This window comes from Corvus moneduloides, chromosome 6 (genome assembly GCF_009650955.1).
Source record: "Corvus moneduloides isolate bCorMon1 chromosome 6, bCorMon1.pri, whole genome shotgun sequence".
Classification (NCBI taxonomy): Eukaryota; Metazoa; Chordata; class Aves; order Passeriformes; family Corvidae; genus Corvus; species Corvus moneduloides.
Genome location: NC_045481.1, coordinates 15,354,283 through 15,375,404, shown reverse-complemented (window position 1 = coordinate 15,375,404; position 21,122 = coordinate 15,354,283). Strand labels below are relative to the sequence as shown.

The 21,122-nt window shown below is 42.5% G+C and overlaps 1 protein-coding gene across 3 annotated transcripts in view; it reads right to left on the bottom strand.

The window, feature by feature from the left end:
* The window catches only part of PRIMA1 (proline rich membrane anchor 1), a 52,865-nt gene that overhangs the window by 16,265 nt on the left and 15,478 nt on the right, over window positions 1-21,122 (bottom strand). For all 3 annotated transcript variants that reach the window (XM_032112566.1, XM_032112569.1, XM_032112567.1), the window contains exon 3: window positions 5,470-5,599. In XM_032112566.1, coding sequence (XP_031968457.1) covers window positions 5,470-5,599 — 130 coding nt within the window. The remainder of the gene's footprint in view (window positions 1-5,469; window positions 5,600-21,122) is intronic.

Here is a 21,122-nt window from a genome sequence, read left to right as displayed (position 1 = left end):
GATCCCTTTTGCAGAGCTGAACTGGTCTGACATCAATGAATTGCATCAAAGACACAGAGATCTGCCCCCACAGATCATCTTCTTCCCTTTGGGTGTCTCCCACTCAAACAGTACTTCTAAACACATCTTTTCCACCAACTATCTCACTCTATCTTCTGAGTGATTACTGTCTTTCCCTGCACCTGCTGAGAATTAAGGCACCATTTCAGTACAAACTCCTCTAATGTGTCAGGGAGAATAGGAGACATTAACAATTTCAATTCACCTTGACCTGTCATCAGTCATGCTGTGAATTGCTCTTCAAAGCAATTAAGCACGTTTAGGATTCTGTCTTCTCTGCTCAGGTTAAACAGCACTGTTTTGTTGCAATTAATATTGATTTTGGACTACATCATGCTTGGCCTCAGTGGCTCATAGGAGATGACCATGTAGAGGACTACACAGTTCTTGCTCTTTGGGGGAGTGAGTGGTACAAAATTGGCTGGGGGAGAAGTGCAGGGCCATGGCCTGTTTAGTGGGACACAAACCCCTGCTCCATGGGACACCTTCACCACAGCTCCCACTGCCAGTTCTTGGCCTCTTTAAGAAGGTCTCAGTGTCCTCCCTTCACAAGTATATTGTTAAACAAAGCCAAATTTCAGATCTTTGCTCCCGCTTCTGAAACTAGACTTTGCAGTATACAGGGACCATAAATCATACACAAATGATAAGCACCCTAAAAATACCTGAGCAATGAATTTTAAGACAGTTTAAATATGACCTGTCATTTTATTTCAGTACAATATTTTCTTTCATTTAATTATTATTTGAAGGTGAACTCAGCACCTATGTAAGGAAGTGCCTATGTAGGCATTTATAGTACCTTTCTCTCAGGCTATGAGACATATAAAACAGTGGCTTCACAAAGTTAGAAGAGTGAATAAAAGGTGTATCATGTAAAACTTGGCTATCATCAACCCACTTTCCCTGCTGACTTAGCAGGAGAGCTTTTTTGGCAGCAAACCCTGCAGTACATCTGAGAACAGATGTATCCATCCTATCTGAAATCCAGCAGAACCAAGGAGCCACATCACTAAGCACAATGAACTGCTCATGGGTCATCTCAGACTGCAGGGGAGTTCCAGAGACACTGAGTAGATGTTTTTCGCATGTTGGAAAGCCATCTGAAACACTCCCTGACAGGTTGAATAGCTGGCACATCATTTGTCATAAAGACCAGGATGCTCAGCCTTGCTTTCTCCTTCGAGCTTTGACAGATGGCTCCGTTATCTTAATTTCATACAGGGAGCCAGGGATTTATTTTTTCCTCTTATGTAAATATCTTACTCCCCTCACAGACAGTGACACACCAGTGAGCTGCAGAAATAGGATTACACACTGCATGTCCTGCTCTCCCCCATCTCAGTTGCTTATTTACCAAACAACTCTCATTAATCCTCTTTACTGTGTTTACTTCCCACTTCCCTCTAGTCTTACTGTCTTACTATTATTCAGGTACTTGCAGATGTTAAAAAAAGCTTAAGAAACAGTCACCTCCAGAGCTGATTAAAATTGAATTCCATTGATTGTTTTTTAATTCACACCAGATGAAGGTTTGTTAGAGCTGCTGGCATTCACGGTGCACTTGCCCAACCCAAAAATCACATAATACTGAAATGATCCAGCCTTCTCCACCCTGTGTTAGTTTATGAATCGTCTTTGGACTTCCTGCTTTTACTTCTTGATTACAGTTTTTCGGGGAAAGAGTGAGAATGGCAGGTTTTTACAGACAAAGACATGGTAGAGAATTACTTGGACATATCTAGATTTTGAAGCAGTTATTCATCTGCTCTTTTTATGTGTTACAGAAATCCCTGGTAGTGGGATCACTTTTTTTATCCATGAAATGTATGGAAAAGTCCCACTGCTTACACTGAGGCTGAGTCCCAGCCAGTGATCAGGCCTGTCCCAGAAATCTATGAATGTCACAGATGGTGCTAACTGACTATTGCTATTTTTTTTCTGATGTGCTATGGAAAAGATTCTTAAGAGAAAATTCACATTTTTTTAAAAAGTGGAAATACCCCTCTAACACAAAGACCATAGAAAATAGCTGGTTTTCCACTGCCAAACTGAGTGTGCTATCATCACATAACCATGCTCCAGCACAACATAATATCACCTGGGGTCTCCTCTGGTGCTTGATCTATTCAGCAACACACATCTGTACCTGGTGTGCCAGTCATGTGTCCAATGCTGCAGTCACCAGCAACACAAAGATGAAACTTAGAAGTTGCTTGAAGCACCTTTGAAGTATCACTCCATAGGTATCTTCCCAGAGTTCAACCCATCTGAGTATTAACGCTGATGGATGCAATTTGGTGAAAGTTCCCTCATAGACCAGAGAGGTCAAATCCAATCACTGGAATGGATTTCAGCATTTCTTGTGACCATTTTATATTGGGAGAACCTGAGTATTTCCAGGGTAGATGCAGGGATGGAGGTAGTAGCGTACTTGCTTGGTTCAGGTAGTTATTATATACAAAGAAGCACCAATCCACTAGGTTGTATTTTATTACAAATCGCCTTAGTGCCTAAAATTGGTGGTACGCTGAAGTTTTAGCTTTTATGAGGGAAAACTAACTACCCCAGGAGACACAGTTTATATATAGATTGAATAAAAACACAGTTGAGTTATGATACCTCGAGGACAGTCACTACCTCTCTTCCTGCTACAGAAAAGCAGACATAAGAGAGTTTGACTGGGTCTGGCCCTTTGAAACAGTAAATGAGATTTCAACTTAAGCACAATAGGATTTTTCTTTTTCTTTTTGCTTCAAATTTGATTCTTATGAAAGTGAGGGATTAATACAACAGATCCAGACTTAATGCAAATAAATCCCTGCCTGCACTTTCCTACTGGAGCATTTAACCCTTGTTACACCCTACAACCAGATGACTGCTGTTACTTCATTCTTTGGCACCTCTTCAGTGGTGGTAGGAGACAGATTTGTCAGAGGTGCTGCAGTGACAGAAATACCAGTTCCAGGAGATATGCAGGAAGAAGGGCCCAGGAGGAGCATAGAGGAGAGCTGGTGGGATGAGGGTGTGAGAAAGGACTGGGAAGAGCATGGTTATGGAGCTTAAAGCTGGGAACACAGTGGAAGAACTCTTGGCTTCAGCATCACCCGTATTAATCCCCTTACTCTTTCTCTAGTCACTTCTACCTTCCAGCAAAAAACAAAATGAAGGATTTCTCACACTAGCTAAAGCCAATTCAGCTCAACAATACGTGATAATACTGTGTTGAAGGCAGAGATGCTTTTCTTGTGAACCACCTGATCTTATTTCCCAGCATTTATTGACAGATATCTTTTACAGTGGATCAAGAAACCTGAACTACTGGGGAATGCTGCCAGGCCCTTTAGGGATTCTTTTAGCAGAGCTGTTTTAGGAAGGACTCATTGATGAAAAGAAATGCTCTAGTTACCCTGTAAAATTATAATTAATAAGATTTTCTTTCATAGCTGTCCATCCCACATCTGAGCAGTTTTTAGCTTAGCATTTGTCAGCAGTGTGAATGTCAAAAATAAGAAGATCTAAGAGGAATTTTCCCTCTTCTCTGAGCCTAATGCCTGTTCAAGCAGCTGACTTGTAGGTTGATATTCATGCGGTTGACAAATAATGGGTGTCTTCATCAAGTATCAGTATTACCCTTTACTGACACGAAGCATGGGACTGTTATGTGAATTCCTCAAACCTTTGCAAGGCAGCTCTAAATCTGTCACTTTAAATTTAATTTCTATTCCTCCCATCTATTTCTCCCATCTACCAGCATCACAGCGGACTCGAAAAGCAATTCCTCACGAGGCACAAATTGCACTGGAGAGTTCCTGCTCTCATACATATATTTTGCAGCTTTGACACAAATCATTCACAGTTTGGCAGTAGGCAGACAACTACAAATGAGCAGCAATGGTAGATCAGCAACTACAAGTACAAGATTTCACACTGTGCTACCGATTCAACTGGATGCCAATCTCAGTCCTCCAGAGACAATTTTTCAAAAGTGCAGTAGCTAGAGTGAAAGCTTTCCAGATCTCCCAAAATAATAAACATTCACTTTAGCTAAACTAGAATAGCAAAGATATTTACGTAAATTTAATAAGAAATAAAATAGAGAATTTCTCTTGCTGGAATTCTCCCTTTTTGATGCCCTTTCAAATCCTGCATAAATTTTTCAACAACCACCAAACATGTCCAGTGCACCACCACTGTGATAGCCTTGCTGAGGCTCAACAAAAATCTTGCAATCACTTTGCACGCAGATAACATTTGTCATAAAAACTATTTTCATTTATTTTCCTTTCTGCCTCACTCCAAAATATTATCACTCAGAAAGCATGAAGTTGAAAAAAACTGTCATTTAATCCAAGCTGAGATGCAGATGTCACTGCAGTGTCTCATGAGAGCTATGGATGAGCATCCTGCATTCTCTACTGCAGGCTGGGTCACCTGGATATACCAACAGCTCCCAGCCAAGATACTCAGAGTATGAAACAGTGACACCATGAACACACAGCTGTGGGGTGTCGTTAGAGCCATACTAAAAACAAAAGAGAAATGAACCTTATGCATCTGGCCTACAATTCCCACAAGTTACTTTCTCTTCTAAATCAACCCTTTGGACTTGCATTTGGAACTTTCACATGGAAATGTTAAAATTTTGACCTTTTCCACTAGAAATATGAAATGTTATTCAAGTGAAGAAATTATTTTTGCTCATATTTTTCTGTGTAACTGAAGTCAATACTTCCTAACTACTCGAGGCCTAGGCAAGTGCAGCTATTGCAAAGACAGTGAGCTGAAATGGCTACTTCACACTGTTGTACATAGGCTTCACAGAGGCTTTTACATTAAAAGAGAAAGGTTTTGAATTTTGTTCTGTAGGTTATAATTTTGAAGCAAGAATAAATTAGAAGTATGGTCTCCAAATGAAAACTACACATATTACTCAAGGCTTTGAGTTAGAAGACTTTGCATTCATTTGAAATGTCAAAATTAGTAATGGGCCTGGGCCAAGAATCTCACATCCCACATATAAATTTTGAACACTATCAGAAGTAGTGTTCAAATACAAGTAGTACAGTGTTTCCTACCTCTACACTTGGCCAAGCCAAAGCTCTCCACTTTCACCGGCAACCTGCAGTAATTTGACTTTGGGCAAGTTCTTATTAATCTGAGCACCATAACTCTATCCCATTTCTACTTTTTCTCTTCCTCATGCCCATGACTACATTGAACTACATCCTTTACACATGCAGGGTAAGGTACATGAAGTGACTTTCCAGTGAAAACTCACATTGGCTACAGGACGCCTTTTGCCTTTTGAATGTCTTTAAACTGAACAACATATTGTAAGACAAGTCTTGGGTCAGCCTGTGTGGGGCTGCATTGCCCTAAGTGCAGTAAAAGCATCTGGAGTCTTACCTTTTTATGGCTTTGTAGCAAATGATGACAACTACAAAGAGGAACACTAGTGTGGTGCAGCATACTGCAATGATAATAACCAGGCCTGGCCACCAGGTCTCTTCAGTGGGACAAAAGGTAGACTTGGGAGCTGTAAAAAGAGAGTGGAAAAATACATGAGCTCTCCCAAATCAACAGGGTATAATCAGATATGCTTCAGTCACTCACACAGTAGCACTATACCAGGACCACAGACACATGCAAAGATGTTATTTCACATTTAGGACCTGTTTCTTTCTTTTCCCCAGGCAATCAATTTTTCTTATTGGTACTAGATATTTCTTGTCATGGTCCCTAGATGACCAAGTTCTCAGTGTCAGTGTTGTCTACAACCTGGTACTCAGCACAAAGGAGAAAGGCTCATCTCTGCTACCAGTGGGAAACATCTTCTTCCTCTGCATTGGCCATCTCCCGCTGCACCAGAATTAATTTTAGAGAGGGGTATTATGCTGATAAGAGCACGTTTTCAAACCCCATTAGGAGAGGTTTGTTGGGAGACAAAGCAGTGGCTCCCAATCTGTATTGTAGTTAATATTACTGTAACCTTGGAGTGAGGAAGGGGGATTTGTTTTAAAAGAATGTGAGTTCTATTACATTTACTGATTGCTTTCAGAATATTATAGTTGACAAGCTTCTTCTCCATTAAACTACCTTTGAATTCTAAGTCACATAGTCAAGAAATGTTAACATTAAGAAATGTAAACTTGTGGAAATATAAGCTACTATTATTACATTTTTCTTATTGCATTTAGGGATAGAATTGTCCATTTAAGTACCACTCAAAACAAGAAATATTTTGTATCTGGTGACATTTAGTTATAATATTTCCTTCAGGGCTAAGTTCTTTTTCCCATGCTTTGAGGGGACACATTTCTGGAAGGATGGTGAGTAACAGCCAATGCCATGAGCAGTACCAGTGTATTGCAGAGGGGAGAGAGAGCCTTAATGCAGCCTGTGCAGACACATAAATTCCATGAGAATTTTGGTCACCTTAAGTGACATTTAATAATGATTCAGTTGATGGGACTGTCTGTATCTACATTCTCAGCTAAGTAAGTGAGAGAATGAAATACAGAAAAAGGCTCTTTTTTGAGTCTAATTGTTAAATTTGATATTCTGAACTTCCAGTTATACACATCATAAATAGCTGAACAAGTTAAAATATGTCATCGGTCCAGTATCATTTATTGTGATTTGACATCTCCTCTGTCTCCTGTGTTTGATTAAGAAAATACATGCACATACCCTTAGATTAACATTTAATAGATTAAATAATGAATAACATGATTACTGAGAAAATTTGCTTTTTCCAGTTGCAAGATGTATAGAGGAATTGGCAACATTCACCCTGAGGAATCTGCAGGAGAGCCTTAGGAAAGGACTAGGTAAAGAACTATAAGAAGCATTAAAAATAATAAACCCAACAGCCTGACAGCCAGTGGTTCCCAGCTCCTCCTTTGACTATGTTCACTTCTAGACTGCCCCAGGAACTGAATTTCTACTTCATTATTATGTCAGTTGCAGAAGTCTGTTTTCAGGGGATAGTGGAACTCTTTATTGTGTTTTGATAAAGCTAATGATTTTAATATTCTCTGAAAGTTTTCAATTTTTTAAGATTCCAGAACAGAATGCATTTCAAAGATGACAAAATGTTTGCATGAAGGAGCAGGCAGTGTCAAGGTCAACTCTACCCTCCTAGTGCTGTCCTGAAAAACACAAAATGTTGCAGTGAAGTCAAAGGAAAAATATTGATCAGCAGGTGCCATGTAAAATTTGATGAGATCACAGAAGATGGGAGGAGTGGGGCTATCCATCTCAAGCCCTTGTTCTTCTTCAAAGGCAGGATCGACCAAACTAGTCATAAAGCAAAATGGTGGTGAGACTGGGCTGCTCCTCAGCACAATAAATGAGACTGACTAATGGCAGAGACAGGGTATAAAGCCAGGCTTGTCACATGCCTGTATACCATGTGCTCCTTGATGGTTTATCACGGTATTTTTACATGGAGAATAAACAGATACATGTGGGATTCAATAGTAAACATTACTCCTATATGCAGTCATTAATGACAGGAAAATAATGCTAACGGGGAGGTGACTCCTAATCCACCCGGCTCAGTTCCTTTCCCCACTGGTCCAGACTGGGCACTCAAAAAGAAGCACAAGAAATCACACTGGAAGCTACCAAAGCCTGTTTCTTAGTGGCTCATGTTTTCATACAGATTTAAAAATTATTTTCTATTTCTACTCCTTATTAATGCAGTGCTAATCTTATTTTCCTTTGAAATATCCATTTCTTTTTTAATAAGTGCCTAGTTACATGTGCTTTTCTGCCTTTCTCAGTATGTGTTCACAGAGCCCTCATACCCTGGCACTTCTATGTCCTTAATGCATTTCTCCTCACAATTATTCTCTGAGGAAGAGCAGAACTGCATTTCATCCCCTTATGATGATGGGAAGGCTGAGCCTGGCCTGCATGGATGACTCCTCTGTGTGCAGCCAGAAATGTCAGCTGAGAGAGGAACTTCCCAAAGAGCCAGCAAGATGACTGGGAAGCACCATGTCTTCAGAGAGCCTCTTAGTGAGTCCCACACTGAGCTCCTGATGCTAGGGAGGTGTTGATGTCCCAGTTCCCTTGGGCTGGAGCTCACAGCTTTTCCCTGGGGCTGGGGAGGCTCTCCATCCTGTGCTTGACTCTCAGATCCCAACTTATCACCCACACTTGGCAAGGGCTGAGCCTGCAGGTGTCAATGATCTCTCAGTGATGAGAAATTATCCTGGGTGAGGGCAGCTGCAGCACCCTCTTGCAACTGTGCCATTTTGCATGGAATAGCAATGTATTTCTCAGGCACTCCCTGAAAGAGCAAAGATGTGGGTCCCAAAGCCTCCTCTAAGGAGATACTGAAATCATTACAAAACACACTGAGCAGAAGATGTCCCACACTACCTATAACAATGTCAATGTCCAGTTGTTTCGCCATCTTCACCTTTGATGAAGAGCAAGAAAGTAATTCTCCTGGTTGCTTCCTTCTTTGTACCACCTCTTTCAAACACATTATAAAACCCCAAAAGCTGCATAGTTTCAGAACCAAATTGTGCCCTTTCCCATGAGTAAAGAAACAACAACCCACATACTGCTGTCATTCAGAGAGGTGTAGCTGGGGAGTGGAGGACATCCCTGGATGCCTGAAGTCCCTTTGTCATCACCACTGGGCTACTGAGAACTGAGGGCTGGCCAGCCTGGCCACAGTGGATGTTCCCTCGGCACCCATCACCATCTCATGTGCAGCTTCAGATGCTCAGAGCATGATTGCTTCTTGGTTTGACTCATTCCTGGCTGTTCTTCACTGCTCTCAAAGTCAGCTGAATGGAGAAAATTATTTTCACAGTACAAAACAACTCAAGGAAAATTTGCTTTTTCTGCTAAACCTTGAAGTGTCGTTCTGCACATTGAAAACGCTGCTGAGTGGAAAGTGGTAGGAAAGTGATGACATTTTAAAGAAGATAAGAAGGTTGAGTGAAGTAATCACAGCCTGACATCCTGACAGAAATCCTGCAAAAATAATGAAGATCTCATTCAATTAATAAAATATTAAAATAAATAATTGATGATAAACAGCATAGATTTAGGAAGACATCTTGTCATACTAACTAGATATTTTCTGAGGAGATTACTAGTTGATATATAGATGTATTAGTGCTAGTGTGATAACTTTAGACTTTGATATGACATCCAACTTAATTCCACATGCTGCTGAGGTTATAAAACTATAAAGCTACACACAGAGTAAGTGTGGCACACATAAATTGAGTTAAAAGCCAGAGAACCAGTATGTCTCAAAATCTAACTATAAACAGAAAGTTACTGCTGGAAGAATGTGGTTTTTAATAGTGACCTCCCTCTTCCCCCCCAAAATAGGGTGATGAATACTGATACAGTTTGCAAATGACTCAGGAATGTACTCAACTACACATGGATACAAACACAGTTAGATTAGAAATAGGGTAATTTTAGCCATTAAGGATAATTAATCATTACCATAGTCTATCAGTTCTGGTTGAGTATTTAAATGAAAAGCTTAGTTTAAGGTAGACTTTTTATTTTACCTTTAAGAGGTCTAAATTCAGCTAACGAGATTGGACTCAGAATAAGAATTGAGTATGTGAAGAAAATGCTCTGGCTCTGGAAAGTCCACATGAGTACAATGGCATTTATCTATTGGCCTTAAAATTTATGAAATACAAATGTTAGTTAGGTTTACTTTTAGAGGGCCATCACCTTCTCCTATTCCCAACAGCACCAGGCCTAAATAAATACAATGAGCAAATAACCCATTTCAGGCCTGTAGTGGTTAGATGGCTCCAACTAATTGAAAACAAATTAATGAAAAGGAGCTTTCAGAGCAAACTGTTTCAGCCCCACAAAAATCTTACACCTGCTTTTTTTTACTAAGTTTGTTTTGAAGGCTCAGCATAAAGGCACAGCTCCAATTCTAATGTTAGAAGGTATCTGTACACAGCTGGTTCTAGCCAGAAATGTGCATACCAGAAAAGATTAGCTCAGCTATTGAGGGTTTCCCTCAATGTCCAGGCACAAAAATAGAGGTTCTATCATTGGAAAGAATGTTTCCATGAAATTCCCAAGAAGTTCTCCGATTTCTTTTTATCAGATCTCAGTGGGTCATTCTCAAAATTGCTCTGAGCTTCCAACAAAAAATTGTGATGAAGCTGTTTTAATCTTCTGGGTTAAGTATTAAATAGTTTTGTGTATGTTATAAAAGCAATACATGTACTGCCTGAGACAGAATCTAGAAACAGGACTTGGACTTAGACACACCATCAGGTTATCTTTAGTGGTCATGGCTGTAGTTTATAAAGCTCATAATTTCAGAAGCCAGTGCTCCTGCCATTTATTTTGATTAGGGTTATTATTTTCCATTACCATATGGGTTTTAGGCTAATTGCTCTTTGCATGGGAATGCTGGGACATTAACAAGTAACACAACCAAGTCTGTCAGGAGACAGAAAGTGCTCTCTGAGGAGGCCATGCTGAGCTGGTGCCCCTGTGCAGCTCTTGGCAGCGATGCTGAGGCAGGGAGCCTGCACCAGGGCACCCCTTCCCACTGCTGATCCCACAGCAGCCAGCCCCGCAAAGCAAAGCAAAAAAATAGACTAAATCAAAACAAAGCAAGAAAACCCAGAACAAAACAAAATCAAACTCAGGACTGAGCTGGAAAATAGCGAAGCGAGGCAGTGACCCATGCTCCCCACATGCAATCCCAGGGGAGGTGTCTCCAGTGGAGGTTTGTCAATTTGCTCACAGCTTGGGTCACCAGCTGGTGAGTGCCCATTGATGTGATGTGGAAGGGTGACAGTGACCCCTATCACTTCCACAACAGCAACTTCATGCCTAAAAAAGGAAGAGAGCTTTCAAGATAAATCAAAAGTTGATTATTGTTTTTCTTTTGCTTTTATTCCTGTTCTTGCAAAAAGGTCAAGAGTGCTGTCGTAATCATCTTTATGAGACATCTGCCTGTTTTTAATATTGTATACTCACAACAGGCTAAACCCTGCCATTTCTATGCCTGCAGCATTTCTCTTGCTATTGTAGGGCTGCCTGAATCAGCCATGCACTTTTAATTAGCATGCTAGGAAGCAGGATTGGATTTTATTTTGAAAGCAGGCTCATATTCCAAGGGCCTCAAGTGTTTTATCAGTCTTGGTTGGAAATTAAAAGGAATTGAAGATGCAGGCAGTGTGTTTTCAGCAATCTCTAAGTATGTCACATATTCTAGAGACCTGTTAATCTGCTGGCTGAAGCAGGGTTTGGGGTCCTAGCCTCATCTTCACTCATTTATTATTTTGATATTCATGTAAGTTGAATGTTGACATCTCCATTTGCAAGACAGAAAAGACACTAGTTCCTACAGCCATTATCACACTGGGATACAGGGACAAGCCCAGAAAACATGGAGAAGTTTAAATCTGATTTCAAATGTCAAGGTACATGAAAAAACTCCCAGGACACTCTGGTGTCCACTCTGATCTCCCAGTTAAATATGGAGAAGGATTTTGAATCTGTTACAGTTTGGGTCTCTTCACATCAAGATGTCTTATCCAAGCTCCTGTGGAATAGAGGAATGCAATGAATGCCCTGATTAGTATGAAATAATTTGGGTTCTGTGAGGAGAAACTCTACAGAGAAACAGTTACACAAACACCAGGGCTCAAACATTTACTCTATAAGCATTGCTCTGTGTAAAACGTGAGAAACAAGGAGAGCCTCCATCACATGTTCCTATCCTTTTTGAAAAAGCTGATTTCAGTCCTGAGCCTGAGGCCTCTTGTCTACTTTTGCATAAGGCCCTTCACTCCCCCAGCAGCATAGATTCACCCTAAAGTGAGTGCTGATTAACTTAATGTTGATTAATTTCATTGTGTGACAGAATGAAGCCTTAGGCAGCTAAGAGAAAAGGTCCAAGGGCTCAAATGATGTAAAATAGCAGAAGTCCACCCAGCTGTGAGACCGGTGCCAACTGAGGACCTTGTCGCAGAATCTGCATGATGACGCTCAGAAGAGAAATGTAGCCGAAGGTCAGGATCTCGGTCTCCAGAGCCCTGGAGGCTGTGGGCTCTCCGGGAACAAGATTGGTTACCTAACCCAGGGCCATGGGGAGAGATCTGTGAGTCAGTGTCAGCTCAAGCATCCCCTCTGTTTGCTGTATTTCATCACGTAGGGACTGCTACAGATGTGTTTGGATAACGCATGTGGTAGGAACGTGCTGTGTGAACCCAGGGCTGCTCAAAGTCAGAGCATGGAAAAGCAGTCATGGGAAAAACAAATCCTTTAACAGAGCCTGCTAGTAGAGTTTGTGGTGCTGCTAGACTTGATACAAATATAGATCTTCAGCTGTTATTCTAAAAGGCATTTTGGGAACAGGCAAAGTATATGTTTCCTTCCACACTCTTGGATTTAAGTAGAAAATTTCCTGGGAGGATGGGGGGAGAGGAGGCTGACTAGGAAATGGGCAACCTTGGTGTCTGTTCCTGGGGCAGAAAGCCATGCCTGCAGATGTGACCTGCATCCTCACGCTGTCCCAGTGCCCAGGTCCTGGGGCTGTGCGTGGCCAGAGGGAACCCTGAGCTCGCCTTCACGTGGCAGCCACAGCTGCCTGCAGAAGGCAGCACTGGTGATCACGGACAGACAGGCTTGCCAAAGGAAGGAAGGAACGACATTTTCCAGACTAATGGAGAAGTGGCTGGTCTAGCCCTGCCAGGTTTCCTCATGCTGTGAGAGGAACTCCCTGGTGTTTGCATATACATATATACACACACAAAATAGATGCACACACATACATGTATGTGTATTTGTGTAAAACCACACATATGTAGAAAGGAGAAATATACCATATATTTTTAATGTATGTCTATAAAGAGGTATACATATGCACCCATATAAATGAAACTGCTGCTAATAATTTTGTTAAACATGTTTGCATTCTGAGTGGTTCCTCAGGATTTATTAGTAACTGTTGGTGAGAGAATATATGAGAAAATCTACCAACTCCTTTTTTTCTTCTCCCTCTTTCATGCAATTGAGATTACTTTTATCAGCTGAACATATAAAGGCAAATGTTCACATTTGGGGCACCTCTGTATGTATTTGAAATTATTAACTTTGAAGATATAGAAGCTATTAAATATGAATAGATGCACTTTACTATCTCCCTGGCAGGTCCAAAAAGCAGCCTGTCAGCCTCCTTTCACAGCGTTGCCCTCAGACAACACACCTAGCCATGCTTGAACTGATGGAGGGGAGATGCAGGAGCACAACACATGAAATGCCAAAAGGCAGGTATCAACAGGAGCCCCAGGGCTGGGCCCGGCCCCTCCTGGTCTGGTTGGCCACAGACTCAGCCTGCAAGAGGCCATAATCCCCCTCTGCAATGTCTTCAGACCCCACAGCAAAAGCAGAGCAAAGTCTGTGAGCAGACTCTGGGAGGGAAGTGTGGAGGCATTGACAGAATTCAGCTGTGGTAGAGCCAAGACAGGAGGAATCTGAGTAGGTGTGGCCTCAACCACAACAGCTGGTGGTGGAACCAGGTACTGTCACCACCAGTATGTACAAACAATTAAACGCTGAAGAAAGATAAATTGGATTTGGCCATCACTGCAATGATGCAACATCTTTGCCTCATAGTAAGACATGGTCATGAAGAAAGACATTTAGCTGCTGACTGGGGGGCTTTGGGCTTTTGCCCTGCTCCTGGCACCCCAGTGGCAGCTACAGTTGGTCCCCTGGGAGATGTGAAATGATGTAGAGGACTGGGAGCAGACCACCCTAGAGAAGCAAGATGGTGTCACATACGCTGCCATACCCTTGCATACGTCTGCTCAGAGAAGCTGTGCATACCCCATCTGTAATTTTCCCTTCCAACCCAAACCATTCAGTGGTTCTACGATGTTTAAATATCCAGCATGGAGGTGCTCTGTCATTGCAGGTTCTTGGCACAGCAGCTGGGACGAGGCCCCAGCCCTGCTGCTGCTTTGCCATTCCTTCCCTCTGAAAAGCAGAAACAAAGCAAGCTCCAAAGGACAGCTGCAAACACTACAGCAGCATCGGGTGGCTTAACTCCAGGAAATAGAATAAAATATGAGATTCCCACAGCACTGTGGCTACTCAAAGTGATGAACACACTGTTTCCTGTTTAAAGAGTCGGGGGAGAAAGGGCAGAGGATGGACACCACAGAAAGCCAGGTCTATTAACAGCCATCATTACCACAAGGGACCAGGCCAATGCAGCAGGAATGTAAAGCAGGAATAGACAACAGCTTCAATAATAGACAAAGTCTACTTGGGGCAAATTCACCTCCAGTAAATTCGAACATGATTGAAAGAATTTGGATTATCACAGTCTCCAATTAGCAGTGACCCAGAAAGCTGTTTTGCTGGACCTGTTCCCTCAGATCCTGCCACAGAGAACAGGCACAGGAGGAAGGCACTACCCAGCAAGGAAAAACTGAAGAACAACAATATCCTGTGCCACCACAGTCATCTTTGGAGCATGGCTGTAACTGTACATGATGTGCAATAGACTGGCTTAAACAAACCAGGAATCACCTAATTTTGGAGCAAATTTTATTCCAGAAAAAGAATTTGTTTGTTTGTTTGTTTACTCCCTTATAAATTTCTGCCCTTCCTGTTGCCTGTAGGCTTAGGGCCGTTTCCAGAGTGCCATGAGCCAGTCTGGTAAACAGCCAGGCAATAGCGGTGCGCTCAGCAGCAAGCCTGTCCTGATTTACGGCCTCCCTGGAGTAGCTAGGTTAAATAACACTGGTAGAAAACAGCTATTCCTGTAGCAGATGATACTTCTGTTTATCGCACTTTGTTGCAGACAAGTTTATACCATGCAGCTGCTCCGTGCATATGTTCCTACTACACTTTTAAGGGGGATACTGCAATCACTACGCAGCGGGAACTTCTGCTATAATAAAAACATGTGTGGGAATGATGCTGGAGAAATTCCCTCCCCCGCAGCTCTTACACCGTAGTTGCTGTTATTCTACACTCTCAGTTGCTTCATCTCCTTAGTTTTCTCCTCCTTTCTAAAAACACTTCCCTTCTGAAACAAGAAACATACTCAGTTTTGTGCTTCGTTTTGGAGACTAGAGTGTGCAGGAGGTGAAGGACAGGGGTAGGTCTGCAGGAATTTTCTGAAGGTCACAGGCACTAGAGGAATGCATTGCTCATTGCAAGAAACAGAACTGGAACTGCAGGTGAAAATGCCTGAGCATGGATACAGTCAGTGGGGAAGAGAGCAGCTGGGTGGGGGAGGCTAAGAGTGATGTTCAAGATCTAAGCTTTAGGAGTTACTGAACCTGCACACATTTAGGTTTGGGTTTTGCAGTGGATTTCACTAAAGCCCCATGTTACTGTGCTTTCTTGGTAGGTGTCAGGCAGCTGCTTTTCCTTGGCAGATCTGAGATTCCCATAGAAAATGAACATATCGTAAGGACCAAAATAAAGTAATAGCAGGTGAAAATACTGGTCAGCCAGACATAAGTGAAGCACATTGTGGGGAAGCGGCTTGTGCAAAGTCACTGCACCTCAGTGAGAAAGCCAGGAAAACAAAATGTCTTTTGACTCCTGGCCAGTCCTCTCCTCTGGATCGTGTTGCCTCTTCTTTGGGAGTAAACACAAACAACTGACTTGGCCAAAACTACATTACAGGGGTGGAAACAGCAAACTCCCTTTTTGACTTCCCAGGCAGGCGCCAGATCTCTGCCCCAGGCCAGCACAGCGACACCATGCCCAGGAGCTCTGTGTGGCCGAGCCCTATAGAAACAAGGTAGGATCCCACAAGGTGCCCTGGAATGGCTCACACTAAGCTTGTGGGATAACCTGTCTTGGTTTTGTACAACTGCAGAGGTAAACTAGAGAACAGTTCAGAGCTCTACGTACATATGGAAATATGCTGATCCATAGAGCAGAGCAGTCCAGGGATTGTCAAACAAAGTAGAAAGGGAAAGTCTGTGCTCCAAACGACTGACAAGCTGAGGGCCAGACCTGCCAGCCTTAATCCTATCCGATTGTTGGTGAAGCTGATGAGACCTATCAGAACTGAGGTACCCCTCAAATAGGGGCAAAACATGCTTTCAGCTGCTGAGGTCTTTTGAAGGAGAGCAGGGTTAGAGAGCACAGAGGGAGACCTCTAAAGCATGATCTGGAGAAGCAGTAGCATTTATAGACCTTGTGGAAAAAAGGCTTTTAAGGAGATTAGATCATTGCTAGCTTCTGTGTTAATACTCAGCTCTGGCATTTATCTTTACAGTGCATGCTCACATCAGCCACTGCCCTCTGATCTGACTTTGTCCTGTGTTTTTCTAACCAGCAGTCTCCCGATGAGATGCTGCTTTTCACTCACCATCTGGTTCTCTCTCAACATAAAGGACTGAATTGTTTTTACCCCGATTAAATCACACCCCGTCACTTTCTGTCCCAAGCAAATGAGAGCTGAAGCCTGTGCCTTGCAAGGCAACCTCCTCCTTGCAGCAACACAAGCATTTAGGAGAGCCTCACGGGCATCGTCACACTGTCTGCTCTTCACAACCTGGATCACTGCCAGGAGGGGCAGCACCAAGACAGTCCTAAGGACACCCCCAAGTAGTCCTAAGTGCTGCCTCTCCATGGGAGCCATAGCTCAGGTGAGCCCTGCCAGACTTGGTGGCCTGTTTTCTGAAATGCAGATGTCGATCAGATTAGTGGGTATCTGGTGCCTCTAAGAAACAGGTCACCAGTGCCAAAGCATTTGCTGTTAAATTAGTACCCTGGAATTTATTTTAGAAGGTAACCTGGTTTCCAGAGGTTCTTAGCACTCTGAGAACCAAGATGCTTAAAGTTGGATATGAAGATATACAACCTTAAGTTTAATCTTCCTGAGTTTCATGATACAGGCCTTAACCTCTCTGTACCTAGGCAGCATGTCATAGTGGAAGACAGAAATTCCCCTCGGGATGTGGGTTCCAGGCTCAGTTCTCCCCCTTTTTTTGTTTGCTGGGTGATTTTGGGACAATCTCCACTTCAGTTTTGTTTCTCCTTCTCCGGGATGGGAACAGTAGCCCCAGCTTTCCAAATGGTTGCAAAGTGTAGGGATAAAATGTACAATGTAAGGCTGCATGTCAGCGTTGTTGCTGATTCTTTCCTAATTCTTTAATAGAACAGACAAGCACATTTATAAGTACTTCACCTATATTTCTACAAGAACTAGCTGTATTTCCCTGACCTTTCTGTCAACCACCAATTCAAGGAAACACAGCAGCAAGGCCATGGTCTGTGACAGAACAGCAGAGCACAGTGCTGACCTGGGGACAGTAATTCTCAGTTCTTTTGAACAGAGGCACCACTGAGAGACACAGAGATGTGCCAGCACAGTACCATCCACTTCATTGCACAAACACACAGTCTAACTCTCCAGTGGTGAGTGATGTGCACAGGCACGTTATGAGCACTGGCAATTCTTCAGTGGGGAAAAATCAGTGCTGAACATCATCTGCTTGTCCTGCCAAACTGTGGGACCTCATCATATTACAGGGATGAACATGAAAAAGAATCCAGAAAAAAAGAGGCCTCAAAACACTGAACCTTCATACTAAGTCTGCCTTTGCCATTTCAGAACACTTGGGCTTATTTCCATCAACAAGCACACACACACAGACATGCATACAGATATCTGGGTTTGTTTAGCCTGGAGAAAAGGAAGCTCATGGGAGATATTAATACTCTCTACAACTGCCTGAGAGGAGTTGTAGCCAGCTGAGGGTCAGTCTCTTCCCTCAGGCAACCAGCAACAGGACAGGGGGACATAATCTTAAGCTGAACCAGGGGAGGTTTAGGTTGGACATTAGGAAGAAGTTCTTCACAGAAAGTGTTATTGGGTATCGGAATGGACCGGCCGGGGAGGTGGTGGAGTCACCAGCCTTGGAGGTGTTTAAGGAAAGACTGGATGTGGCTCTTAGTGCCATGGTCTGGTTGACAAGGCGGTGTTAGGTCACAGGCTGGACTTGATGATCTCAGAGGTCTCTTCCAACATAAATGATTCTGTGATTCTGTGAATAACTTCAACACAGGCAGGAAGAGGTTTGCTGCTGGGAATCAGATATGTGGAGACTTCTTCAAGCTGCCTGGGAAAAGGGCTATCTTTGCTTGCAGGCTTATGCCGCTGTGCCCTGAGCCATTTGACAACAAACGAAAGTAGGGACCAGTGAAAGAAATAAAGGGCTGCTTCCAAGCTGGAACTCACTAGGTACAGGACACGGATTTTCCCACCTCAATCCCATAGCCAATATCACCTCTCAGGTCCACTGCAGTAAAATAGGTATAAAAATAAATGAGTCTTCTGGACAGTTTCTCCCCCAGTCAACCTGTCTTGCTTTCAGGCTGTTTCAGAGGCTGTTTTAGGGCAGAAGATGGGCTCGTCATCAGAACCAGGTATTTCTGAGAGAGATAGGCTCCTTTGTGGGGCAGTGCAGCTGCAGAGGGCAACTCACGGAGGAGCAACTGCCAAGAGCAAAGACATTAAGTAGAAAACTTGCCTCATCCTCCCTTGTGACCTGCTGGCCACCATTCACCTCAGATCAACAGTGAGGAAATGATTAGTAAACAGCACATGGAAAACATCTGTCCAAAATAAGGCGGAGTGGGCCATGGCTTAGGACACTTCCTGAGTGCTAAGTGGTTTGGAGAGCTCATTCAGCATCTATCTGCATTTTTAGGTGATAAAAAGCCCTTAAAAAACTAGGCCTTGCTTCCACTGAGCCTCAGGTACCCTTGGATGAAGGCACCCAAAAGGTGCCATGAAGGCAGGTTCTGGTGAGCCTGTTATGGTCCTGTGGTAGTGGCAGTTGTATGGACACTGTAAGCACACATAGTGATAGCCTTTCCAGGTTGTTCATTCCCTTATCTGCTGATATACTCTCCTTTACCAGGGCTTTGCTGAAGCTGTATCATCATTGACAGAGTAATAACACAAGCCATAGTGCTGTTTTTAACTGTGTGCTCATGTCCAGCCCCTCAGGCTGTCTCCTTTCATTCCTTACTGGATGGTGATGGTGTGGCTGTAGGTGCTGCATCTCACTCCTGGCACAGTCCTCGCTGTGTGATGGTACAGCCTCCTATTCGATGAGACAGGACACATCTGATCAATTCTATAACAATTACTATTACTTTTGAGCCTAATAATAATAATAATAATAATCTTCAATGCTTGAGATCCACTAGTCTCAAATACAAAGTTTACAGAGATGAAAACATATCTCTGTTTCAGATATGGTAACTCTGGGTGTCTGATATCGTAGTTGACTCTCTTGAGATCTCCCAGCAGGTTGGTGCAGAGGGAGAAGCAGTGCCCTGGATACTCTTTCCACCATTCCCTGGAAGGTGGGCAAGATGCCTCCTTTTTGAGAGGCCCAGTATGTGACCATCAAGCCTTCTGAAAGCTTATCAATCTTTCAGCTCTTACAGTGAACAGACCTTCCAAGGAGGGATGATATAGGCTGAAATTCAAACAGCTGAAACATGGTTTCAGGAGTCTACACTCTTACAGTGATGACCAGTTTTTCACCAGCAAATGATTAATAAGATACCTGAGGGCTGGCAGATTCAATCTCATAGAAAGAGGACATATTTTCTTGGTATAATGTTTTATACTCAGATTGAATTAAAGTCCAGATTTGCACAACTTCTTAGAGTTCAACAGTATTCACATGAGCGGTGTCATCAGTCACAAGCTAAGCAAAGTGAATAAAATTCTGTGCTACTGGTATTAAGACATGATCTTGTAGATCATTAACAGCTTTTTTAAGAGCTTAGGAACCTCTAGGTAATAGCAAAGATTGGACAAGTCTCACATCTCAGCGCTGACTCTTTCTCAAAATTAGTGCCTTCAGGCAAGTCTGAGACAAAACCAACTGCAGACTGAATTTCCTAAAACAGATTGTGGAAGACTTGGAAACACTCTGCATATTTTCCTAATGTGTTAATAGGACAGCTTCTAAGGTACTGGTTTGTGTCCATCTCTGAAAAATCAATGGTTTGCCTCTTGGGCACTCCACTTTATGAAGAGAGTGACTATAATAGACATACATTTTAGATTGGTAAGTGCAGATGGCTCTAAAGGGTTCACTTTACAAAGAAAGCCATATTGCAAGTCATGTGTATAAGTTTTAGGGAACAGCCGGCTGACTATGTAGCTGATACTTGATGTATAGCATCTATATAAACATAATCTTCCTGCTTGATATTATGTGTATTTTTTCACACTTGTATCACTCCAACAATTCAGTTATTGCTGGAATTAAGGGCTACAGTGATCACTTAAAAATGACCCTGAGCAGATCAATTAATAATTCCCATACCTAGTGCTTTTAAGTTACTTTTCCAAATTTTATTCAGATTCAACTTAAGGGAAATTAAATTGATGACCCACCCGGAGTAAAATGAAACTGAAATGTGAAAGACCTTCCAAACCAGGTGTAAATTTAATTCTAATATAAGTAAAATTACATTTATCAACTAATAATTTTTCATGCAGTTTCCATAAAATACAGAACACTTAAAAAGGCAATTACATCACATTAACAGATCGAGGTATTTCACCATGCCAAATGCCTTATGTGAAGTCCTCAATCACCACTCAGTATATCTGGAACTCCCAGAAAGCTAAAAGACAAGGCACAGCTTATTTTACAATCACAAATGCAAGCAAATTGGTTACAGGTTGCTATCTGCACCGCCCCCAGGCTTTACACAGACCATGACTCCCTACTGAACCTCCAGCAGTGGGCAGCCCGCACGTACAATGATGCCCTGAAAAGCTGAGGCAGAGCACCTGCCCCTTGCCAGACTAAAACAAGGGCTAAACCAAACCCTCCCTGTGCTCCACTGACAGTCATTTCCTTTGATGGTGGCTATGAAATAAGAATATGCATCGCTTCCAGAAGGATAGGAAAATGTCCAGGGATGATTCAAGAGAATCTGCTCCATTGGTAAAAGTCCAGTTTAATAGCAGCATTTGTCAAGGAACAGATCTTTGTCTAAAAATATTTCTAACCAATGAA